General features: G+C 33.3%; 1 protein-coding gene across 1 annotated transcript; it reads right to left on the bottom strand.

Annotated features, from left to right (window-relative positions):
• Nucleotides 1-238: 238 nt before the first annotated feature.
• Nucleotides 239-27,738, bottom strand: LOC140057549 (junctophilin-2-like). The gene is made up of 6 exons (XM_072103262.1): nucleotides 27,629-27,738; nucleotides 26,839-27,270; nucleotides 14,791-15,589; nucleotides 5,742-5,860; nucleotides 4,753-5,615; nucleotides 239-4,422 (listed from the first exon to the last, which is right to left on the bottom strand). The coding sequence occupies exons 2-6, from the start codon at nucleotides 27,215-27,217 to the stop codon at nucleotides 4,300-4,302; spliced, it is 2,283 nt and encodes a 760-aa protein (XP_071959363.1). The 5' UTR covers nucleotides 27,218-27,270; nucleotides 27,629-27,738; the 3' UTR covers nucleotides 239-4,299.
• Between the last annotated feature and the right edge of the window lie 228 nt (nucleotides 27,739-27,966).

Below are 27,966 nucleotides of genomic sequence, written 5' to 3' on the forward strand. Positions count from 1 at the left end.
TTTTTTACCGTATGGGTTTTGTGTGGTCGACTGCTTAATACAGAACCCAGGGCTCACCACCTCTGGTTTGTTTAAACACACACCTATGTCCACCACACATACTATGAATTAATACCCCTCTTTTAAAAAAATATTTAGGTCAGTCTTAAAAACTATATTCCGCTTTCGTGAATATACAGTATTTAAGTAGATTTTGAGAATACGGCTCTAAACAAACCACACATTGGAACCGACGAAATTGTTACGTCACATTTAATATTCTCTTAAAAACCTAGATAAACATAAGCTACAAAATTAATTTAAATTCTTGGGAAAATAATACAAACGCACACACATATACAATATGGATGTTCGTCCGACAACGACACGTTTGACGGTCTTGTCTGACGAGTATCCATAGCGAAAAAAAACCCAGAATTTCTGAAGAATAAACTGTAAAAGGTATGGGATGTTTTTATATACCCTGAAGTGCCTAGATTGCTATATACACGGCGATCGTTAAAGTTACAGTACTTTAAACATTACAAATGTCAGTCAATAAATTTACAGTAGAACCTCCATTTTACGTACGGTACGGGACCGAAAGGCGTACGTAAAACAAAGGATTCGTAAAATCAAGGTTGACCTTAAATTGACCCCAAATACGTAGCGACCGTAGCTATAATAAAGGCTACCCTGTTTGTCTACTTTACTGAACAGCATGCAGGTTGTCACTAGCTAGGCCTTGCCTAGACTATTCAGGCCAGGCTAGCAGGCCTAGCAAGATGTGAGGCCTAAGAAAAGTACAGTACTGTACAGTATACAGGCTGTGAGATGTTTAAATAAAGTGTAAAATATCAATGTTCTTTTATTTTCTATCAATAAAAACAGTCGCTGCTTAAATGCACGTGCGTAGCTTGTCTCAAACACACAGCAGAATTCCTCTCACACACGTACACACATACAGCCACAGCTTTGTTGTGCTTTGTTGTTAAATTGCGCCCTCAATGTAAGAAAATGATGACGTCATCGGTTATTTTAAGCGTACGTAAAATCAAGGGAACGTAAAATCAGGGTACGTAAAACACAGGTTCTACTGTATATATAAATATGAAAGGAAAATAAATATGTGATGGCTCATCATGGAGTGATAATACACACACAAATACTGCACATGACATGACCTCAAGGCTATTGTGAAGCGCACATTATTACGTGCGTGATAAGCGCGCGCATACGACGCATTTTCAAACAGCTCACGTAGGCCTACTCGTTAAACTATTGCACACTACATGAATAAACACCAGTTTGTTCCTTAAGTTATCTACGTTTTTGCGTAAACTGTACAATACTTAACTATTACAACGGACATGCAACTTCAGACAGCGGCGTACGTCGAGGCCCGACAAACGTGACTCGTCGGTGCTGTCCGAGTCGAATCCCGACGAGACGAGTCGTCTTGAGATAGCGTCCCTGCGTCGGGATGTTTAACTTTCTCCCGACGACGTTTCTTCGGGCTGTCTGAATTGGCTATGACGCGTATTGCGTCATCACCATGGTAAATTACGGAAAAGAGTTACTACGCATGTGTGATTAAGTACCTAACGCACTTAACTTAAAAGTGCACATAACAAGCCTGTACACTCAATGGTACCAACCCTATTATTAGGCCTACAAATTTAAAACCACTGTGATTCAATACAGCTGGTTAGGCAGTCTGACTTTTCTTTATGAGAACGATTAAGGCCAAAGTTATTATAAAGTTCATATAAAATATTTATCAAAAAGAGAGAGTATGGCGAAAAGGATATGGTTGCATGGCAGGGGGAGGGTGTCAATTTGATAGAGTATGTGGGAAGTTCATTAATTGGAACACCACCTAGATTCATTCTCTTAGAAATCTCACTACCAACTTGGCTTTATTTTATCAAAGTGGGTTAGAACTACAAAATACTACCTACTTAAGTATGAAATATAATAATTAAATTATAAATCAATATTTCTAAAAGTATATTTGAAGAATCTAAGAATTAATAAATGAAATATTACATCAAAATGTTATTTCAATGTATGAACATCATTACTAAAAAAATAAAACCTTGAAAAAAAAAACCCAAAAAATTATACTCATCCAAAAATAAAAAAATAACAGTCTCATTAATGTGAATAACATCCTGGTACACAGGAATATTATGGCCGGTATTCATGAAAGGGGACTATCTTTTAAAGTCCTGGACTAAATCCAGAGACAGTCTAGGACTAAAGTTAGTCCCCTTTCATGAATACGGGCCTATGTTCTTAACAATCAATTAGCCATTGTACACACTCAATGTCCTGTTATTTTTACAATATATTACAGTAGATAAAGTACATTATCCAGTATGTTAGCAATTCCACTGCAAACAAATACAAATATATAAACCAATAGCTATAGCTCAGATCCAATTTCATTTTTAAATCTATGGATCAAATTTTGCAAATGGAAAATTTAATTTAAAAAATTTAATTTTAAAATCAGATCTGTTTCGGTTTAACATGATAGATGCCACAAAATGCGATGTTTAAAAAAATGTACTGGATATGATCAAATACAGTATCAAGCGCCCACCCCCCGTGCCAATGTTTAATTAAGTGTGGAGGTATAAAATATTATTATTTTATACCTCCATGACCAGGACCAAAATGTACTCGATGTTAAATTCCACTCAATATGTTAGAAATAACTTCCCAGGTCCTCGCAAAAAAAAACTTAACCGTGTAAAGTAAAGATCCCTACCCTAACAACAAAGGCATAACCTGAACTTTATTTACAGCACCAGATTTTATGAAAGTAAGAATTTGAGTGTTGGGGAAGGGGACGAGGGTTGGGACGAGGGTTGGGACAGGGGACGAGTGCAAAAATATTTCTATTTGTTAATTATACTACTGTACGTGAATACATAAACAAAGACCCAGTGTCACATGTCCCATCCTTCCGAGGTGTCTGTGTTAAGGTGAAAAGGTAAAACTGTATATTTACATCTATGAGAATAGATTTCTTTCAAAGCATAAATATCTTTAAAAATTATTTATAAAACCTGAAAGCCAATACAACTATAACAATTACATTATTAAATTGTAGTGTTAATTATAAATAAAGATAAATATATATATATTATTTGTTCTTCAATAAATTACTATTTTAAAATCTTAAAAATCATGCATTTTCTATTTCTATACCGATTCCAAAACAAGTAAAAACGGTGTTATTTCATTTATAAAAATCTTGACATAATTCACAACATTATAAACATCAGCAAATACACTAAAAAAAGACAAAATCTTTATAAAATATGCAAATTAGCAAAATGTTTTATACTACATTAAACATTACTGTTAAATCATTTATGGTACAATTATGACATTAAATTATTTTTGGCTGTATTATTGTAAATTTAAAGATCGATATAGTTTCCACACTTTCATGAAAACAACATATAATTTTTATTTTGTTGTCGATAATGTAATGAATAGTGCAAATAAAATCTTGTACCGTTCAACACGAGGTTTACCACTGGGAAAGAAAATGGGAAAATTAAGAAGGATATGAGAAGAGGGAAGGATGAATTAGCGACGTAGGTTGTTGCGACATAATTATGTATTCAAGGTCACATGATCAAGATGAATTTTACGTACTGTGTAGAAACAACGCATCATACATCATTCTGGCACATACAGTATCATACTACCAGAAAATAATCACAATTTACATAATTACTGTAAAATGTAAAACCAAATTTTATTTATATTTTTATAAATTTATTTTACGTTAATTGCACATCAAACGCATTTTAATAGGAGCATTTCCTATTATTTATTCTGTTAAAAAACACACCATTTCTATGTCTAGGGATTTTAATAGTAAGTAATTACACCAAAGAAATGGTTTACCAATACAGTTAAAGGTTTTTATAATAAAAACGGTTATAGAACTAGCAGTCATTTTGTTTCTTTTGTTATGGGCAATATGGTCATTTTATGATAATGAGGGACGCATCCAGGATTTTTTTAATGTGTTAGCACCAACATACAATACAATACTGGATCCGTCCCTCACAATCTTTGTCAATCATATTTTTGTGAAATACCAATGTGAATTTTAAAAATTTATTTACAATAACATTTTAAAATAAGTGTAATAATGTTGCTGAATAATAATTTGGTTTAAAAGAGGTTATAAAAATGGGTGTTGGGTTTTAAACTGTCGCGATACCATTGTGTTCAGCGCGATGGCATTGTGATCGATGCGATGCCATGGTGGTCATCGCGATGCCATCATGCTCATTGAGACCATTTCAGCCAGTTCGTTACTTCGTCAAGTTGGAAGAGTTGCGAGAAGAGTACCGTGAAACCAACGTTCAAAACGAGGACCAACACAACCATAGGACCGCTGGCAGACCATTTCTGCAAAGAAAAGTCATGTATAATAATAATAATTAAAAGCTTGATCCTCTACCTCCTCTCCCAATCAATGGCCCATCAAATCAACAATGCATCAAAACTCAGTCAAATTCTCATAGCCATTTTAATAAGAAGCCTTTAATTTGTGATGACCTATGTTTTGCCAGTCTGTATCCACAGAGACTTTGTCAAGGAGTACGGTGATGAAACGCATCCCATACTTCCTGCATACGCCTAATGAATTAACATTTGACTTAACATAAATCACAGTCTTTCTGTCTTTTTCACAAATTGAAATCTCCCAATTGTCTGTCTTTTTCAATTTGTTTTTACCTTTGTTGTGTGAACAGCCAGCGCGGCTTCTGGATCTAATTCCGGATCTGTTGGTTCTTCTTCCTCAAGACTAGGTTCTTTAGGGATATACTTGATTCCACACGTCGACGGAAACTTCCCTTGAAAACTACGATAGTGACCCGGCGGAATCTCATTTAGTAAATGCAAATCAAACGACTTTGACTTGGCTTTAATTTTCTTTTTCTGTTTGGTGTTTTCTTTTTCTGGTGGGGGCGTGAGAGTTGGTGAATCTTCCTCGTAAAAGAATTCCTTAGCGTCGAACGTCGATTGCAGATCTAAATGATTCAACCTGTGATCGTCCAATCCGCTCTGACGTGTTAATTGTCGTCTAATAGGATTGCGACGGAACTCATTACTGGATTTAAATCGTTCTGTTTCGGACATTGTACTAACCCCGGAGTCTGGCGTAAGCTCCACTGACCGATTATCACCATACGATTTATAATGATAGTCGGATGCCTGATCGCTGTGAGCGTCGTGTGAGCTGTAACTACTGTAATGATCGTCAAAATGCGATGGCTCTCGATGGGAGTGGTGATATCCGTTAGGCATCATGGTCACATGATCATCTCTCCTCCTATCAAGAGACGGGGAATGTTGACTGGATGATGATTGGATGGTGTAAGTGTCCGGCAAATGTTTTTCGATGTGGGTTGCTGAACCATTATGCCTCTGCCAATTGCTATTAGGTTTATCTTGGTACGAATCATGAAGACTTTGTTCTTTTTGTTTAATGATTGTTCCTCGCATGTGACTCTTACGGTCAAACCGATCCAAGCCACCAAGTGTCCGACCAAAGAAGCTTTTCTTACGATCATAGCGAATGCTTGAATCCTCTTCTCCTGTAACAAAAAAAAAAGCTGATTTTAAATCTAACAAATTTATTCAGTAACTGATCAAAACCAGGTTCCAATACATTTCCCATTTGAACTTAAATAAAAAAAATTAAATGGATAATTTATTCTAACCTTTGCTTGGGAATTTGGAGGTAAGTTCCTTTGCTCGTAAACTGGCATGTGCCGCATCTTCTCTTGCGTGAGAGCACGCCACGTCCGCTTGTTCGGCTTTCTCCTTTGCATATGCAGCTCTGAAATAAAACAAAACCAGTATTATAATAGTGATTAAATTAATAGACTAGGAAAAATCAAACCCATGCCAGCATAGTTACACCTCCTCCCATTTTACCCAATGGTGGTTGCACCTAGAACTGTTTCCAAATGTAATTTAGAACTTCCTCACTATAATTATGATCATATATACCCAATGCACATGGATGTCTGCGGTAGCAAACATCCAAATTCTTTATCAAATAATACATTAGATAATGATATAAATCATTAAATTATATAGAATCACTATTAAAGATGTATTTTCCCCCCTGAAAAATAATTTTTTTAATTTTTTGTTGTTGAATAGGCCATTTTAATGTCACATAATAGTTATTCACTTTTGGATAAAATTGGATCTAAAAAAATGTATTTACCTGAAAAAAATGTAATTTTAAGCAAAAAATGGTCAAATTGGCTGCCAGCCAATGGATTTATGGATGAATTTAACTATTTATTATGTTATTTTATAAGTGAAAACATTATTTTTTCGTTTTTTTTCTATGGAAATCTACAAAATAACCTATTTAAAGTTTGATTTCATTCATTTTTCATGTTTTTGGGGGACAATACATCTCTTAGAAATTACAATTGTATCATCTAGTCATTATTTCATTTGCTATATCTGCTTTGTCGTCCATAATGCTCCTGGTAGTTTTCAGTCACAGACTCTCCATCTCAAATTTCATTTGCTTTGGTTAACAATAAAGTCTAAGATTGACAATGCATATTAAATATTCTAATATATTCACAATAATATTTTAATTCTCAGAATAAACTAAATATTTACCGATTGACCTAAATTAAACATCAAATATAGATATTCAGTTACGACTCTTAAGAACAAATTGTAAAACAACAATTCTTTGGCTAAATCTCAAATTAACTCAGTTTTCTTGCAAAGAAAAAAAGTCAAAACAAATTATCATAATTTTCAAGACTACATCCTATATTCAACTAATAATTAAACGTAGTACAGTAGTCAAATTTTTATTTATTTCTCTGTAGAATATTATATATCAATATTAATATAACAGCGAATTACATTTCTTAACAGGTGTGTTACGATATTTATATTTATTATCATTCCATTTCCACAAATAGGTTAGTCTGCTTGTCTAAATCAAATATGTTATGAAGCGGCCAAGTTTTACGTCACATGTGTTGATGTTGGATTACAATGCACCCATATTGAGATCATGTGACCTGCCACACGATGGCTGACAAAACATCTGTGATTAAAATTTGACCCTTGACATTTCAGCTGGTTGTTAATATCGAATACTTTGAATGTGTCTCATCACATTTATAATTCTGTTTAAGTTGAAAATTGAAACATTATTTATAAAACAGTTATGTTTATAGAATATTTTTTTTTTGCAAATCAATTCACAATTCGATTTAATTTATAAACTATACAGGGATTTTTTCAAGCAAACATATAACATTAGTTGTCTGTCAAAAAATAAATATAAAAATGTCATAATTTAATTTTTACTGTCAAAGGAGAAGTGTTCGCCCTATCGTTACACCCTGGATCTGCAACTGCTATGTTTATACAGTATCTGGGGCAAACTATTTTCTAATACACAAAATATTAACACTAACAGTAAAGTGACATAATAATTAATAAATAATATTCCTTTTTACATTCTTCCATCACATCATAAAGATATAAGAAAATTAATTCTAAAAAACCTTTCAAACTTGTTAAATTGAATATAAATACTTAATATTTTTAAAATAATGTGGGAAATTTTTCATTTATTTTCCTATAATAACACTTTTCTGTAAAAAAAAAAATCTTTATCACATTACAAGTACGGTAGTTGTTATTTCTTAAAATAACAGCATGTTGCATTTGAGCAATAGGAACAATGAGATGCAGTAATTGAATTAACAATGATGCTGCCCTCAATGGACAGGAATCTACAGATGAACCATATTTGGAAGTGATGAGATTGTAGTAGAGGTCAGGCACAGACAATGAACAGATAACATTATGCAGATAAGTTGCCCGTAATTACATAAGAAATTACCCAATTATTTATGCATCATCGCTTTTGACACAGGGCTTTCAACCCTACACATCTTAGAAAATGATCTTTCACGTATTTAAAATCAAAACAGTCGTTGAGAAATCCGTTGGGAGTGATTTCTACGAACACATTGGCTTACACATCGTTGACAATCACATGAACACACTACATCACGACAACAATCACTCGCTATGAAAAACGTCTTAACGTCGTGATATGGGCTAATGAGAAGTCGTTAAACAAAATCTGAACAACATTAACGACATCTGATGACAAATATTGTCTAATGTTGTTATAAAAACACTTTTGGGATGAAATTGATCATTAAGATTTATTTTTAAAATTTTACATTAATGATGACATTTTATTATAATCAAAAGTAATTTTAATTTGCAAAATTATCATTAATTAATTAAAAGCATCAAGGTTTTATATTAATATCGTCATAATTTTAAATATCATTTTTTTTATGTCAAAGTCAACTATCTTGGAATTATTATTTGAGAACAAATAAAAAATATTGAGTATTTTAATCTTTATTGGATAATAAAAATAATTATTCTCCATTCATCATTATCTAGTCAAGTCTTTTATTTGCAAACAAATACAACTTACATCTGTATCATCTATATAAATTAAGTAATAAATAATTTGTTCGTCTATATATCAGCATATTTTTACGTCTAGTTTCGTCCTCAATAGTCATAATTTCCATTAATCAAATTCATTTCTACAAATCAAATATAATTTTTCTTTGAATAACTATTTATAAAAAGCTTCAATACATTTATCTTCTCAGTAACGTAGCAATAACCATCATATTCAAGTTATAAATACTCAATTTGATATCTTGAATATTAGCATCATTTTTATGACCACGAATTCATCAAAATAAAAAACTTGATATGTCTACAATCTACGTGAAATGAGAGATCACGATGAATGTATTTTCTGAATAAAAACGAAGACCGTTTTTCTCACTCGCAATTAAAGTTAGCAAACTATAGAGAGTATTACGCGCAATTGTAACGCCGACCTATAAAGCGTATCCTTGTCAATTGATTGGTTGTTTACTTATCATGTGACATACATTATTTGGATCGATCCTTACAATTGGGGCTATATTGCACATGATTACATTTAGGGTTTTGACAAAAATTTGAGAAAAAAAACATTCATAATATTATAATATTATTTAGTTCAAGCGAAAATACAATTCTGAATTTCAATATGTTGATTAAAACTAAATTTATAATGTAATTAAAAAAATTCTTATCCATTAAATTTCCAGGAAAAAAGACAAATGTACCGTTAGCCTAGTGTTAAAATCGTCACTGGAATAGCAGTCAAAATGGGATTTCACAACTCATAATTACATAGAATCTACAATGAAAATCATTATACTGAGTGACATACAGTAATATAGATTTGAAGTTATCCGTCCAATAGAGGTCGCATCTAACCATATACCGGTATAATATACCAATACAGGTAAAAGTGTAAAGCGCTCATCAAATTAACGTTATTGACGGAGGCATGGTGACGGAATTCTCGCCGATGTCTCATACCTGATCGAGTCTTTCACATTAAGTGTTTCTTGTGTATCAACACGGCCATTGTGCAGTCATGCATGAATGACATTAGTGACATTACGTACACTAGGTCTGAATAAATGGACTTCTTTTAAATGGTTGACGTTTGTCGTCATATTCATACACACTATTTCTCATTAAACTATTCTTAAATGTAACATTTTATCTGTGTTATAGACAAATCTATAAAAAGACCGACCAATAAAGAAAAACAAAATTAAGTTACAGACTGATGGTTTTCCGAAAGCGTATCAAAGATATCTAAAAGTAATAAAAAGAGCATTTAAAAGTTAAAACACGACAGTGTTCTACTCACGACGAGATATTTTTTGCGTCGACCAACAGCTTTCAAGATGTAACGATATTGATTGCTTACTGACGGCCATAAATATTTAACAATCTCATGAAGAATTGATCTTTTAGTGTTTGCGATTTGCCTTTTAATGTAAAACGAGAAGTTATAAGTAAGCATCGCGTTTTTCTTTCGTAAGAGAGTCTACACATTATTTGATTGAGTGTGGTACATTGTGATTGCTCTAACAAACATCCTTAAGTGTTGTAATTAAGTTGTTAGTTTTTAACCTGATGGAGTTTGAGGTCAAATATATTGAGTTTGAGGTTAAATGTTTCATTTATTGATCGGTTCAATAGGTTTCTGATTGACAGAAATATTTCTTGACATTTTAAAATTTTGTCCTGTATGTTTGCTAAAATGTTTGTTGTTATTTTTTATAGTATTACGTCAATAAATCATAAAATTTATACAAAACTTCCTAATATGGATTGATTCTTAATGAATTCTCCACATTTGCTGAGTACACAGTAGCTAGCCTTTTGTAAATATTTTTATATATATATTTTTGCAATGATGAAGGTGTTGCCAGAAACCTCTGCAAATTTTCTGCCTGTTTTACTTTATCGTTAGTTGTTTTGCTTATTTTATTTTGTATCTCCATTGAGATCCAGCCACTAATACCCACAGACTTGTCATTTTTTTCAGTAATTTTCCTTTTTATTATTATTGATTCAATATAAATCATTCACGTTTCGTTTTTTTTAAGGCTTGCCTGACACAATATGTTGTTATCATCTTTTCGGGCTTCTGTCTTCACTCTCTGACTCAATCATTTTTTATTGCTTAGAATATTATTATTAGAATTATTATTTATCATTTATATGTACAGTTTGTTTGTCGGAGTAAAGTTCTGTATGTGTCTGTTTGTTTTATAACATTTATTTACATACATACAAAGTATGTGTAAATATAACCGCTTATTTATTTGTTATTTTCTGTCAATACAGTATATATTGTTGTTGCCTATACATTTGAAATTGTTTGTGAAATTATATATTATAATACTTTACATAATATATAAATATGCACAATTATACTAAGCATAATATATAAACATATCTGTTATTGTTACCAGAACGAATGAAGGAAAATTTTGTTTAGCTCCTAGCAGAAATCAAATAACATATGCTGAAATAAATCAGCACGGAATATACCGCTTCTTATTGATTAGTTGCCATGGCAATCCCATTAAAGTTCTGTTCTGTATTAAATAATCCAAAACAACAATGCGAGTAGGATCTAACGCTAACGGTAAAGATCCAACGCTAACGGTAAAGAGATACTGCAGCAGGATTTACTACAATGTACATTTTAGATAAGATTCACCACTTGCTGCATTGCGGTTTTTGAAGGTTTTTAGTTAATGTTAGGCTGTGGTCAGTGTTTCACAAACTAGACATGACCTTGGAAGAGGATAAGGCAAAGAAAGAAAAGAGGAGAAAAAGTGGAAATGGGAGAGAGAATAATACAAAATGGAGGAAGGGAAAGAGGATTGGTAGAGAGAGGAAAAGGAAAAGGTCAGAAGAAAGAGGGAAGGGAGATTAGAAAAAGAAAGGAGGAAGGAAAAGGTTGGAAGAAAGTAGGAAGGAAAATGTCGGAAGAAAAAGAGGGAAGAAAGAAGGTCAGAAGAAAGAGGGAAGAGAAAAGGTCGGAAGAAGAAAGAGAGAATGGAAAAAGGCAAAAGAGGAAAGAGAGAAGGTAGAAAGAGGGAAGGGGAAAATGATCAAAAGAAAGATGTAGGGTGAAGTTTAGAATTCATAACTTTGCATACGTTGCATTATTATATCTTATTTTGGGTTACACGTTTACGTTTCAATGAACCTGCTAGGTTGGCTAGTGTTTCTCTGAAAGATTTACAATCAATCATGGAGGTATAACATTTTATTTATACCTCCATGAATCAATGTAGTATTACACATAATTTCTCAATTTCATGTTTTTCTACATAAAAAACAAAGACTTAATTGTTTCATTATGGATACAGTATATATATGGTTTTACAATAATTCTTTTGGCATTTATGCAGTAAAGCTGATTTTCCACTAGGCGAATTTGTTCGCGCGAATCCAAAGCGCCAGCTTGTACGCATGTGTATTCATGTTTACATCTTCCAAATCCTTCTCTACGCATGCGTATTAGCTGACGCCTTCGATTCGCGCGAACAAATTCGCCTAGTGGAAAATTGGCTTTAAGCAGTTATTCGTTTTCCAAGAAAAACATAGGAAAAAAACAAACCTATCGTTAAGTATGCAGAACGAAGGTTTCACAAAGCCTACGAACATTGATATTACAATGTCATCTAGAATTTTAGAAAATCATCTACGAAACCCCAAGAGGGGAGCCCTATGGGAAATTAAGCTGCACTGTTATATTAAGAAGAAATCTCAGATACTCTAAAAAATTATATTTAATTAATATTAGAATAAACTTAAGCTCAGTCATGCGTGAAATCAAATGTGCTATTCAGATCATATTTAACTTGAAGGGACGCAGGGAACATAGCGTTAATTGATCAAACCCGGTTTTGATTTACCATCAAAAGGGAAATTAACTCTTAGACATTTGCAATAAATAAATTTCATATTCTAGACAGTACTACCATAATTTTTTATAAAGCTATTTAATTTAAATTATGAATAAAAAAACTGTTTGGTGTGTTAATGACATTATGAGACGGAGATAGCAGATTCAACATTCTCCTTGCTTTTAAAAAAGTAGAAACAGAGTTAAATTATTTTATATATCATACAGTTTTTTAAATGCTGGATTCAAATCACTATCAATGTTTTAAGTTTTCAATAAGCAGAGTTCTTGAGCATTACTGACAAGCATTTCATTGTCAAAATTTATCATTTTGTTTTGCAGCTACCGAAACAAATACTGTAAGACTACTAGTATAAGGTTTCTGTGCAATTTTCATTTCAGGGATGTGGATCTGACAAATACATTGCATAACTTAAACAAAACCACTGAATTGTAATAATAAAATTAATTATTTCAATAATTGTGTAAGATTTATTCTAGACATGTTTGGCCTTCAGCAGGATGAAAACTTAGAAGAAAATTCTTCTAGTCATAACTTTTATAAGCTCTGTCTACACTATCAGACTAGTTTGACAACAAAAAATATGTGATTTGCCTAAATATGGCAGTGATATGCCCATATATGGTATTGGTAGTTATATGACATCATCATGTACATATATGGGCGCATAAGAAAAAGAAAATTCATTGTCATTATAACAAAATTTATATTCACAATATATAATGTGATTAAATTCATATATTCACAAGCTTTAATGTAATCGCTTTCACATCAATTGATGTGACAACATTAATTATGATACCGGTTGTAATCAAAGCTAAAACAACATGCATCAAACTAATAATTACTCACTGCAGCCAGACAAGGATTGGATTATTAGTTAATATCAATACATCATTCACATAAACATCACAAGGAACGTTATACACCTGACCTAATTTGCATAAACATTATTTTTACATAAAGGTGTAGTTAGCTTCTTTCCATACTGTAGTGTATGTATATGTAATACAGTAGGCACCTCCCTTAGTTTTCAACAAATTGATCATATAAACATCACAAATGGAATAAACCTGACCTAATTTGCATAAACATGATATTTACATAAAGGTGTACGATACGGTACAGTTAGCCATATTACCATATGTAATATAATACAGTAGCAGGGCCGTAGCCAGCATGAGGCAGACGAGGCACTCTATTTAAAGCATCTTTGCCTCGTCTGTTTTAACCACTCGCTATGGCCTTGAGTAAACACCTTGCAGAATAAATAAGTTCATAAGGAGTACGTTTGAATGCAAGGCCTCTAGCTAAGCATATGCTGTATCGCCAAAACCTAGCGAGACAGGGCCCCGCGCCACGAGACAGGGGAGAGATCGGAGAGAGATACTGCCGGTCGTCGTCTTAGCGCAAGTGTGCATAACTAATAAAGTGGCTATGTTGTCTGTATATGATTTTACACTCTAGCGAACACAGGATATTCATCGTCCTCCCCTAAAGCGTGGTTCCCACTAGCGACGCAACGCAAGGACGTAACGCAACGCAAGTGAATTGACCAATCACAAGCGATGGCTTATTCGCTTGTGATTGCTAACTGTCTATAACTTCGCTTGCCATGGTTAAAACGCTTCTGTTGCATTTACGTCCTTGCGTTACGTTCTAGTGGGAACCAAGCTTAACCGTCGTGTTTCGTAGAGTCCCTAATAACACTTCACATATGCATACAAATGTAGAAGGTACAGTATGATAGCGTAGACAGAGCTTTATACAGTATTAAATCCATACTGTTGCTAACGACAGAGTAAAACGATAGCTCCTGTCGTTGCCTTGTTGGATTTCACAACTGCATGTAGATAAATTTCAGTTTTAGTATTCTCTAGTTAGGAAATCAAAGAATACCAGATGCATGCATCATAATTAATGATCTGATAATAGATGTATCTAGTTGCTAAGTTACCAAATGCATCATTCAATTCTTTAAGTCGTAATTTAAAATTCAGTAGTTTATATCGTAAACTAAGCATAACAAGTAGGCAAGTGTTTGTCATGTGTTTATTTAGCTTGTTTCTATTGTAATCAATAGTTATCAATATGTATCAATAGTTATCAATATGTATCATTAGTTATCAATATGTATCAATAGTTATCAATATGTATCAATAGTTATCAATATTTATCAATAGTTATCAATATGTATCAATAGTTATCAATATGTATCAATAGTTATCAATATGTATCAATAGTTATCAATATTTATCAATAGTTATCAATATTTATCAATAGTTATCAATATTTATCAATAGTTATTAATATTTATCAATATTTATCAATATTTACCAATAGTTATCAATATTTATCATAATTATCAATATTATCTTACCTTGAAATGGCTAGATCTGCTTTTTGTCTCGCTAAATTTGTCGCTTGGTTGGCGCATTGAACTGCGCGGTCCACTCGCTCACTAATCTTCTTAGATCCCATAAACAACTTTTTTTTGCCAGACGCAACAAGCATGTTGTGCTTCCACTTGCCTTCGTCTTTGTGACCATCAGGGTGCGTTAATACTCCGTATCCATGTCGCTTATTTGACTGCCATTCTCCGACATAACATAACCCATCTGAGCGTTGACTAATCCCATAACCAGTTCGTTTATCTTTACTCCACTCACCAATATAAACCTCAGTTACGTCGTGCGCTGCTTCTTCGTCGTGCAAATAATTCGTGTCACTATCGTAAACAGTCGTTGAAGGTACAGAACTTTCTCCGCTCTCTGTACTTTTTAACGAATCCTGTTTTGGAAGTCTTGAACGACCTCTAGTGGACGACACACCAGAGTCACTCTGTGACGTCACACTAGAGTCCGCGCTTCTGTCCCTTTTCTTTTTTCGTTTTAAACGAAGCCCGTCGATGAACGTGCGTTTTAGACTTCCGCTTCTTCCGATGGACGACGACCAGTTTTCAGCATCTGACGTTTCTGTATCTGATACGTCCAAAACGAATCCGCCCCGCTGCCCAAAATTTTCCGAAATTGTCACTGAACCATTTTCATGTTCACTGCGTAATGAGGTTAATGATGTGCGTAAAGCTGGTCGCACGATTGACGCCATACCGTATGGTACGCTGTTTCTTATTCCGTATCCATGCCGCATTCCTCCAACCCACTGTCCGTGGTATATACCTGAAAAAAAAAACCAAATAATATTAATAATAATTTTTCATTTTCTTTAAGAATTGAACTAGTATTCACACAGACACTTAACTTATCAAGATTGTCAAGATTGACTTAACTTAACGCTGTTTATGGTCACCATCTACTATAAATAAGATGATATAATAAATAAATATAAGCAAACAATAAATTTTACCTGTTTTCACTACGTGCATTTATATAATATTTAAATTAAAACAGTTTTGTTACATAAACATTTCACGGGACTGGTATGATGGGAAATAATTGTTATTTTAATCATGAATTCTTTCTAAATCTGCATTAAAACCAGAGGCATATTATAAACCCATATGTTTTGTGCATTAATTGCAAATACGTATGATACAATATGTGAAATATTGTATTGTCATGAACAATACACTTTCCAAAATAATTAGAAATAGAAATTTATTGAATTTTTTTCTCTTAAAATTTACCTCATAAAAATGAACCAATTACAAAGGTTTTAATAGCAATCAAAGCAATTGATTTTTTATTTAGAATTTAAATGTAACAAAAATAAACTAAATGCAATTTGATATTGAAAATTATAAAAATTATATAATTTATTTATATTATGTAAGATATATTAACAATAAAAAAAAATATTGATGATATTTCTCCATGATTAGAGCCAGATTAGTTTCTACGCCATATGAGCTATAGCGGATATTGAAATTTATATTTATATTTATACTGGGCAACCTCTTCAGTCAAAGACTGGTCTCCCAGAGGGCCCAGTTGGTGATCAGTGGCTGTGATGTACTAATACACCGGGGTAACCCCCTACTCGTCTCGAAAGATGTACTAGGTTCTTTAAAGTGCACACGAGCTAGATGTGTACACTGGACCTACGGTTTATAGTCCTTATCCGAGAAGACTCGTTCTACCACCAGAACCATGGAGCGAGTGAGCCTCGAACCCTTGCCGATGTTATGGCTACGTAATTACGGTTCCACTGTCTTAACCGCTCGGCCACTCACTCACTCATTTTATGGTTAATATAAAAATGTTATTAATAAGTATAAAATCAATGTACTCAAAACCTTGGGCTAACTCAAAATTTGTGCAACCTGGGCTGGCCCCAAAATATGGATACCATGGGCTTGCCAAAAATGTGGATACCCTGAGCTGGCCCCAAAATATGGATACCATGGGCTTGCCAAAAATGTGGATACCCTGAGCTGGCCCCAAAATATGGATACCATGGGCTTGCCAAAACTGTAGACACCCTGGGCTGGCCCAAAATATGGATACCATGGGCTTGCCAAAACTGTAGACACCCTGGGCTGGCCCCAAAATATTGATACCATGGGCTTGCCAAAACTGTGGATACCCTGAGCTGCCCATGGATACCATGGGCTTGCCAAAAATGTGGATACCCTAGGCAGGTCAAAATGTTATGGACATCCTGGACTTGCCCAAAATGTACACACCTATATTGATTGCCAAAAATATGGACATCCTATACTTTTGCTAACAATATTGTATAGCCACTTTTGGTATTATTAACTAGTAAGTGTATAGCATAATTAAAATTGAATACATAAAAATACAGTGTCTAAGAATTAAATTAATTAAAATTAACAAGATATAAACATTTTAGGTCAACAGCACACTCAGGTGAACGGTATTACGCCGAAATAAAAGCAACATGAACATTGATATTAACGAATATTCCTATCACATAATGTGGTAATTTAATCATTGTAAATATACTCCTTACAATTTTCAGTTGAAAATAAAAGCAGGGACAATTTTAATTGATTAAACGGAAAAGCTTTATAACAGAAACAAGCTAGTGTTATATAAAAGCCCTATCCATTTCATTTTCACTATGAAACTGTTAAAAGGAATATGTTTAATTGACTACTTGGTAAATAATTGAGTTGCTTAGAGATTAACTGAACATCATTATTTATTCATAATTCAGATAATGTATTCATTCATGATGGTATTGTTATACCAAATATGGTATTGTTATACCAAATATGGTATTGTTATACCAAATATGGTATTGTTATACCAAATATGGTACAGTACTACAATTGTGCTTCTATTTAAATAGCTACAACTTGTAGCTGGAACTGTAGATAATTGGAATTACTACTTATTATAAGTATTTTAATATTTTTTGTAATAAAGTAAGTGTCATACTGTTCAATTTAGCTAATTTACATATTCATGATATACTTAATGTATTCATATAAATTATGTTTCACTTTGGCTTTTCTTTAAATAAGACCACTTTGGTATAAATGTATTATAAGTATTTTGACATTTTGTAACAAACAAGTGTCATATTGTTCAAATTAGCTAATTTACATATTCTTGATATTTTACTTAATGTATTCATATGAATTATGTTTTGCTTTGGGGTTAATTCCCATGAAAAGGTAGACCACTTTGTTCTCCTTGATTGCACACCAGCCTAATCTTCGACAGACTCCATATTTTTTTTTTCATTTCTCACAAATCAAATAGAATTGTCACTTTCAGAATATTACTACATTCTACGAAGTGGTGACAGACACATTACACTCGCAAATTCATACCTTCGCCACGTATCAAAAACGTGCGACTACTTCTAGTAGTTGTCATAACGCGATAAGTGAAAAACATATCTTGTTATATCCGACACCAAAAACTACCAATTAACAATTTTGTTTTTGCAATATCAAATGAATAAGTCTGCTACGCTACTGTACATGGGTAAGAGAATCAGTCGTCAATATGCACATCAACAAGCAGGAACATCATAGTCAATTACCATCAATATTTTGAGCTCGGTAAAAGATTGAGCGAGCTGACGCAATCAAAAGAATTTAACATCTTTCATTCCCTGTGTCACGTAATAAAAACCGAGAACTGACAACTAATTTGATAAATTTCCTATTTTTTTGTATCTTATAGATGAAACACGGACTAGGATATACTCAGCTGTAAGGTCTACACACTGCTCAGTGGCGTAACGGCTATGAGTGCTCACTGGCTAAACCCAGGGCCCCAAGCCTTAAGAAGAGGCCCCAGAACATGAACTACCCAGTGTTGGAGGGCCCTCTTAGGTGTGCTAAAGCAGGGGCATGCCTCCTGCATTACGCCATGGACTGTGCTATGGTATGATGGATCTATGGAAATGAGAACGGAAATTGTGAATATATGGTGTAATTGGACAATTAGCACTGGTACGTGAACATCAGAAATTACTGATTAAAAGAGCGAGAATATAGAATGTACGAACGTGCATTCTCATTGCTCCAGCAGATGGAAGTGCATTCTCATTGCTCCAGCAGATGGAAGGCATAAACTTGTTAAACTTAATAGAACTTTGGAAGTAGATATCCCGCCAGAGAAATTTTTTCATACAAATACAAATACGGAACTTTCAACGATGAGCTATGCTCGACGCAATTATAAGATCATTTTCCGAATATGAGCACTGTTTTTATAATTTGACAGTATGATTTATATTTGAACAAGGCTAACTAACAAGAATGCAATACTGTACTTACAGTATTTCATTAAATTAAACATTAGGCCTACACTATTTTTTTCTTTTTTCTAAAAAAAGTACTTTGAAACAAAAATATGCTAAAGTTGGGCTAATATTGACAAATTCAAACCATTAATATTATACCGTCAACCCCGAATTTAAGTTCAATACAGTTGATACCCGATATGTATGCTACATCAACAAATTGTCCAAAGCTCTGTCTACACTATCAAACTAGAAAAAAAAAGTGTGATGTGCCCAAATATGGTAGTGATATGAAATCATCATTTCCATATATATATATTTTTTTGTCACATAAAGTTTGATAGTGTAGACAGATCTGCTTTATGAACAAACGTAATTTCTTTCTCACAGTAAGCTCTGTCTACACTTTGTGACAAAAAATGTGATGTGCCCATTGTATATGGACATGATGATGTCATATCACTAACATATTTGGGCATATCACTACTATATTTAGGTAAATCACACTTTTTTTTTGTTAAACTTGTTTGATAGTGTATACAGAACTTCATAGTATACTGTACTGTGGATAGGATAGGACACATCTACAGACGTATCATATATTCATTTGCGAAATAGGATTAAATAAATCATAGTAAAAACCTTGGCGTATCTCATTAGCTGGTGAGCAGATTGCCGAAAGGTATGAAGTCAAAATGATTTGATATGAAAGTGCGATAATTACAGGAAAGGGGTCATGTGACCTTTATTAACAAGATATATAAAAAATGAAGATACGTGATCTGCATGAAAACAAGATTACCAAAAAAACTAACCGAATGAAAAATGGAAATAAATGATTAAGCCTAGGCATATCTACAGAGAGTGCGATGTGTGTGAGAAAGTATGAGATTGAGTCATCTGTATGTTTACTGTATGAAGTGTTCTTTAATCACTGTCTCATCCTTCAAATAGGACATTAAGATGTTGTGTGATGCACATGTGCCAAAAAAAAACTTCCCTTTTAATATTTCGGATGAGTTTCAGCAAGTAAAGTAAAAAATGTAAATTACTCTTCCATGCATTTTTCACTATACCTCTAAATATATTATTTAAATTTTAGATCACCAGATTAATAATGAGCAGATCTATTCAGATTATTATTATTATTCAAGATTACAACTGATTAAAGGATCATCCATATTGTAAATCCCGCTAATGTTTTACATTTATCAATTTTGTTAAAAAGCATATCCCTTGGCATTCATTTTCTTGATCAATAATCTACACAACAATTTGTTCTTTTCTATAATTATATTACCACACTTTTGATTTCAAAAATTACAATTCTTGGATCACATCATGAATAGCGAACCTTTATTTTCTTTTAAATAAATTAAAATGAGATTGTAAATTTGTAAATTACAGCGGTTTCTGTTACATTCGCACATCTAATAAATTACATTTTGCGGTTTATTTTTCAAACGAATCTCTTATGATTAAAATCAATTCAAATGAAATTATAAATTTGTAATTTCAACGCTTTACGTTACAACGATTTACTTGGTTGACAATCTCTACACGATTTACATCTACTAGAAATACAATTCAATTAACACATTTTTGTATTAGATGACAGATTTTGTTTTGTAAAAAAATATCATTTTTAGACTCGGAGTTTATAATTATAATGGTTGATCAGCGTGCTTGTGGTTGTGATGAACTTTCTGATTGGTCGATGCTACACCTATTACGACGAACAGTGTTAATTCTTTATGATAACATCATGGCTAATTTACAACTCTACAAGATGTGGGAAAAACACGGAATATTTTTATGAGAGCTCTCTCAACACGATACTTTAGATCCGTGTAATTTGTCGTGAAAAAAATACCAATCATAAAAAGATAAATAGAATTAGGTATGGATCGAAATTCTTTAAAAGCTGTAGCTTGGTGGTTGGTTGCCTTTAAATCCCAAGGTCCAGGGTTCAATCCTGACCTAGTCCAGGGTTCAATCCTGACCTAGTGCAGGGTTCAATCCTGACCTAGTGCAGGGTTCAATCCTGACCTAGTGCAGGGTTCAATCCTGACCTAGTGCAGGGTTCAATCCTGACCTAGTGCAGGGTTGTAGCTCACGGTTCTTTCAACTCAAGTCCCTAAGCCTCAAATGAGACTTAGATTATAAGTGAGATAAAAATTATCCTGTAATTGGCGAATTACTCGCTGTTGGATGGGTATGAAATAAATAAATATATATTTGTATAATGTTAAAACTTGCATATTACATTAAAAATGCTAAAACATTGCAGATTATTAGAGTATAACAAAATGAAGTTTACTGCAGTAACTGCAGTAGAATAATTTGACATGATCCCTGGTTTTTATAGAGTTACATTACTGCTAAAATCCTATAGATTTAGTTAATTGCTTTATGATTTTATTTGCTCATCTCTACTCGGCTGGAGGAGTTATTTATTTACAAACCAAACTCCACACACACAGTATGATAGAGTTCTATAGACTATATTAATTGCACTATGCTGTATAGCTCTACATGAACCATCAATATAACAGAGCTGTAAATTGGTTCACAACTGGGATGTCTACATTATTAATCTCTTATTTGCTTAGCGTAAGCGTAGCTTTATCGGAGTTAAATACAGTCGATCAATCGGGCTGTAATATTCCTTGTTCAAACATGTTTGATACAATGTTTTACCATGGTTCTTCTTTAGATTGAACATGTTTTTTGCACATTATTTGGCTCTTAAGCTCTGTTTACACTATCAAATTGTATGTGACAACAAAAATGTGATGTGCCCAAATATGGACATAATGATGATATTTGGGCATATCACTACCATATTTGGGCATATCACTACCATATTTGGGCATATAACTACCATATTTGGGCGTATAATAGCTTTGATATCTTTGATCTCCGAAGCTTAGCATCCTGTTGTTAGATTAGCTTGGTTACATCGAATATCCTTGGTTACCTTGGTTACATCGAATATCCTTGGTTACCTTGGTTACATCGAATATCCTAAACTCTGAGAGTTATCAAAGTTAATGACACTGGTTAACGGTTAACATTTTTATGCAAATATTTAGCAAACTTTTTTTTTTGCTTTATTTCTTGTGTTTTGTTAAGTCCTGTTAGACTTTTAAATGATCTGTACTGTAGCTAGTTAGCATGTGCATTTTCAAAATGTGACCCAGAAATGCTAAATCTTGGTCAGGGATGTTTTGTGATGGATCAACAACGTTGATTCTCTAGTAATTCATATTATGACATTTACATAATGTAAATGGCATCTTAATGTTTATCGCGTGACCTAGTAATGGATTAGCGAGCTCACCTGCTCGTAATGCATCATTTCCACCTAAAAATGTCTAATCATGATTATAGGTAATAATTGAGTGATTGACTATAGGTTATTGATTATAGGTAATAATTGAGTGATTGATTGATTATAGGTTATAATGATTGATGAACTTTCATTAATTAATTCGGGGGACATACTATCCCTTTTAATTTGTTAAATGAAAACTCTCTATAACTAAACATAAACAAACTGTCTATACTCAATGTGATATTTGTTTTTCAAAGAACCATATTTACTGGAAAAGAGAAATACTTTATGAATATGAAATATGCTTATTATCAGGGCCAGGGCCGTACGCAGGATTTTATTTGGGTGGGTGCGGATTAATATATTTTGGACCATTTCCATAACATTGCATACTTATTTATTTTAAGACCCTATAAAATGGGACCTTTTGCAATTTGGGGGGGGGGGGGGGCAAGTTTGGTTCCCACTAGGACGTAAGCGCAAATAAATTGACCAATCACAACGCAATGGATCATCTGAATTGTCGCTTGTGATTGGTCAAATCACTTGTGTTGTGCTTGTTTTGTTGCGTTGCATCTAAGCGGTAAGCTAAATGAGCAGATGTCTATTTTAAATTTTCAATTATCCGTATGTCGACCAATTGTAAAAAATGACTTTTGTTTTAAGTCAAAAATGTTTTTGATTTAACTTTAAGGTAGTGTAAAATGTTGGTATAAAAAGTCGACTTGAAATTGTCAATTTAGTATCTTCGCCAGCTAGTAAAATATTTGACTTGTTAAAATTGCCAATTAAGTTTTCTGTTTAACGCCAACTTATGTTCGTCTCATCCACGGAGGTTCAATAAAACAAAGACCAACTATGACAGTTTAATCGCAGCTGAAAATTAGTATTTTTTCAGATACAGACAAACTAATTGCGTGTGTTTTGGAAACGCCCACCTATATTGTCATTTCCTTTTCTTATATAAACATACTTACAGTAGCATGATAAAATATTATTATATTGTTCGATAATTAACATATTCAGAACATTTCTTGCAGTAATTAATAATTTTTTACAATTTTGTTGTTGAATGCCATTTTAATGTCTTTGACCAAAAATGTGTTTTATTTTATCTAAAAAATACTTTATAGTCAGAAAAAAATTATGTCAAACAAAGGTTTTTGGTTAAATTTAACCATTCATTTTGTCTTTTAGAATTGAAATATTTTTAATGTTCTATTATTTTTGTTTCGTTTTTTTTTTCTATGGAAGTTATTAACTTTATTAAAACTAAAAAATAACCTATTCAAAGTCTAATTTTATTACAGTATTCTTTAATTTTCATGTTTTTTGGGGACAATAAATCTTTAAAAATAATGAAAAAAAAAATCCACCAAAACGGGACAATTTGGTACTTATGATGTAATACTGTACTGACTTGAGCATAAGCCCATGAACTGTATTATATAAGCCCATATTCTCCACAATACTGGATAGCTGAATTAGTTTGATTGTGGTACTGTGTATATAGTATTAGAATAATTTTTAATTCACATTAAAAAATCTTTTATCCTAATCTTGTGAAAACCTGTTGGCGAGAGTTTAGTTTATTTAAAACTAATTGACAAGTTAACTTTGAGCATAATGTGTTTTTCGAATGTGTTTGTCAAACTAGGTAAAGTTATTCGAGTTATGCACTACCAGCTTGAGTCACAGACGTCATGCACAATGACCTTTGAACTCCGTCTATCAACCACTAATGATATCCACACTTAATTTAATGGAGTTATGGTCTAAAGGTCTCGGCACTCCACTTTAGACTGTAGCGCATGGTTTCAAATCTCATTTTATTAAACCTTAATTTTCATTTCAACACAATAGAGCTGCTATTAAGGGTACACTTTTGGCCCAAGAATACAGTGATACTAATAGGGCTACATCTGTCCCTTAAATTGAACCTGTAGTGTAAAAACCATTTTCTTTGTTCATTTCGAAAGTTTCCCCTTAATAGAGGAGTCCCCTAAAGAGTGGTATACCAAATATTGTAAAATTAAATTGTATCAATTCAAGAAGTGGTCTAGTGGCTAAGCACTTGACTTTGGTATGCTAACTGTAAAGGTTTGACCCACTCCAGATGGGAACATTTTTATCATAATGCTCCAATGTTCATTTTCCAAAATTTATTAGGTTTAACCAAAACTATATTCTGTGTTCAGTATATTATCATTGGTTTTTAAACTTTAAAATGAGTGAAAATTAAACTACGCCAAATATTCATTTGTTATACTGTACATATTTCAATTTAGCGCAGCAATAATGAACGAATAACACAATTGAGATAAATTTCCTGTCATGGAATAACGAATAATTGGACAGACAGACAAATGGACACAAACCATCAAATGGAATAAATATAAAGACGCATCTAAAATCCAAAATTAATTTCTTTGGTATAGTGTTGCATGTTGACTTCAAACAGAATGTTTTTGTCATACTAACTACATCTCCTCTATCCATCCAATACCAAATGTACTCAATTTCATCTCGTCTTCCCACAAGCAAAATTGAGTACAGTTTCTGTAATTCGAAGATCATAATGTCATATAGAAAATTCACGACGCAAAAAGATAAATTATTTTTGTTTAAATTACATAATGCTAATAATATATCTTTTCCTTTCTTTTTAGATGTGAATTTTTACATTTTTTTTGTAAAAATGTTTTTTTTTATTTTTCTTTAGTTTTGTCACATGATCTGAATACATTTTTTTTACCCATCCAACAGTGATCACAAACTCACCAATTACAGGATGGATAAACTATTTTATAATTTATCTCACTTATAAACTAAGTCTCATTTGAGGCTTAGGGAGTGGAGTTGAAAGAGTTGTGAGTAATACAACTCTCGCACTAGGTCAGGATTGGATTGAACCCTAGACCTTGGGCTTAGAAGGAAAGCACATTACCACCAAGTTCCATTTTAAGTATTTTAATTTAAAAGATTTAATTTCGTTAAGGTAATAAATTGAAGCCATTTCCGCAAATATAAAATTCTAATTTCATGACGGAACACTCACCGATTCAACAGAAAGAAAACAAAGTCATTAAAGAAACCATATTATAAATAATTGCGGTGAATTTAAATGTCAACAATAATATGACCTAGTTAATTAATAATCAACTAAATCAAGTGGATCTCTCCAATTTGATTGGCTAATCAAACCGGGTGGAAGAGGGAGTTAATGTTAATATGGGAGTTCGTTCGTTGTCCCATGACCTAGGTGGTCGTAGGGGCGTAGAAGACGAGATACAGTAGTACTCATCATGATATGACACTCGGGCACACGCCATATCTGCCAGCAGTGCCCTCTCTGGGATGGCGGGGGTTTTTGCTGGACGGCTGTCGTTAGTTCTCCTTGTGGGTGTCCAACCGCCCTCTACACCATGTTCTAAAAGAGTTGATGTGTACCGGTGGGAGTAAAAGCGGGTTTAAAATTAGACGACTTATTGTTTCTTTTTATCCATCCTGATTTTATTTACGTTTAGCTTAAGTATAGTTATGATACGCCAAAATACTTTTTTTACTGTTGAGCCTAGACTAGTTTAAAATAGGATGACAAAGTGGAAGAAGTGGGAACGACTTAAAATCTTCTCATACTGTCTATTAACTGTCTTTTATTGTACAGTTTTACATTTTTCTTTGAGGGGGAAAGGGGAGGGGGGTATGAACTCGTTTAAATAAATATCAAAGTTTAAACCAATTAAATACAACTTTCTACCAATTTATATTAAATTGAAAAATTATTATAAAACGGTTTTGAAATTGATCTACGTGAAATGAACCATTAACATTTTAACTGACATTTGAAAGGAGGTTGAACGAGTCAACCATAAAACATCAACAAAAAATTAATTTTAAAGAATTACAAATTTTAAATGTTTATTACAGTAGAAAGTGACCCTGTTAAGGGGACATCTTTGGGACCCAACAGTGTCCTCTTAATAGGGAATGTCCCTTGAATATTTGTTGGTTGTGATGGTGTCTCCCAGAGGCTGTCCCCTAAGTAAGTAAGGGGTATCCCAAATGAGGGGTTTTCTTATATTTTGATTTACTTTAACTGCATCTTTAAAGACACAATTTGCATAGTAATTAAGTAAGTAATTAATTGTAAATTGTAATTTAAGTAAGTGCATGATTGCATCCATTTTAGTTAATGGACTAGTAAGTACGCTCCACACTCTCTCATTACCATTGACTAACCAGGCCTAGAAATGAAATGGAGCGGAGAAAAAGTCGCCGGTACATCAGCCACAAATATATGTCTGCTCTATTAATCTTTGTGCTGGAGATTTAAAGTTTGAAAAATATACAAAAAGAAACCTATTAAACAAACTTTGCCGTGATAACTTAAAGCATACGTACCTCCATCGGCGTAGATTTCTTGGCCGTAGCCATCCTGTAAGCCGCTGCACCATGTTCCCTCGTACCGCGCGCCGCTCGCTAAACTCTGTATTACTCCATATTTTCCTTTATAGCCTTGAGTCCATTCACCGCGGTAAACCCAACGGCCCTTCGTTTCTACACCTAGGCCATGGCGCCGTCCATTTTCCCATTGGCCTTCAAAGGTGTTACCGCTGGGCCACGTGTAAACGCCGGACGTTTCAAATCCGTAGTGCCATGCACCGCTGTACTCGCCTTTGTTCTGCGGCCCGGTACAGATGCCATGTCCGTGCGCTTTACCTTCCTCCCAACCGCCTGTAAATGAGCCTCCGTCCGCGAAAATAAAACGGCCACCATTCATTTGGTCTTGTTGGTGAATAAGCTGCTGTTCATGTCTGGTACATAACTGCTCAACTAAAATATATAAACCAAAAGAACAATACATTTTAGAGAACCTTGCAGTATTTACTATGGAAAATTTGTTTAAAGAAATAAATATTTAAAATGCCAAAATAAACCCCTTGAATTGGCAATGAAGTGTTGCCTTAATTAACTTCCAAAAATCTTAAATTTTACGTACCCTCTGACATGAAAATAACAATTCTCTTGGTCTTTTAGGAGAATCGCCAAGATGCGTAAAGTGGATGTAAAAGATGGTACGTTCTTCTTTTATATTTGTACCGTTTTCGCACTCAGAATTCAAAAGAAACGCCTGATCTTTCTGTTCCTAAAATAATATTTAATAGTAAATACATTAATTGTAACAACTTACGTCCTATTTACTTGTCCTCTTTGCTTTCGTCTGTGCGTTCATCGATTAGGAAGCTGTGATTGTTGTCTTCCAACCGGGCTTCCAACCCAAGGTCTTTAGATTTTTGTCATCGATCCTCCTCTCTCGCGGAGTTTGCATGATATAGAGGGCGAAATTCAACATTAAAAGGACTGTCACACATTTACACAATTGCGATACATATTGAAGTTTTAAAATATTTTTTAAGTATGTAGGTCTATGGGACACTAAAAACAGGACAATATTAGGTTTTTGTTTGCTCCGTCTAATATCTGTTCTTATTCTGTATAACTATTAAAACAAAAAAATATATTGATGTT

This window comes from Antedon mediterranea, chromosome 8, assembly GCF_964355755.1.
Source record: "Antedon mediterranea chromosome 8, ecAntMedi1.1, whole genome shotgun sequence".
In the NCBI taxonomy this organism is placed as follows: Eukaryota; Metazoa; Echinodermata; class Crinoidea; order Comatulida; family Antedonidae; genus Antedon; species Antedon mediterranea.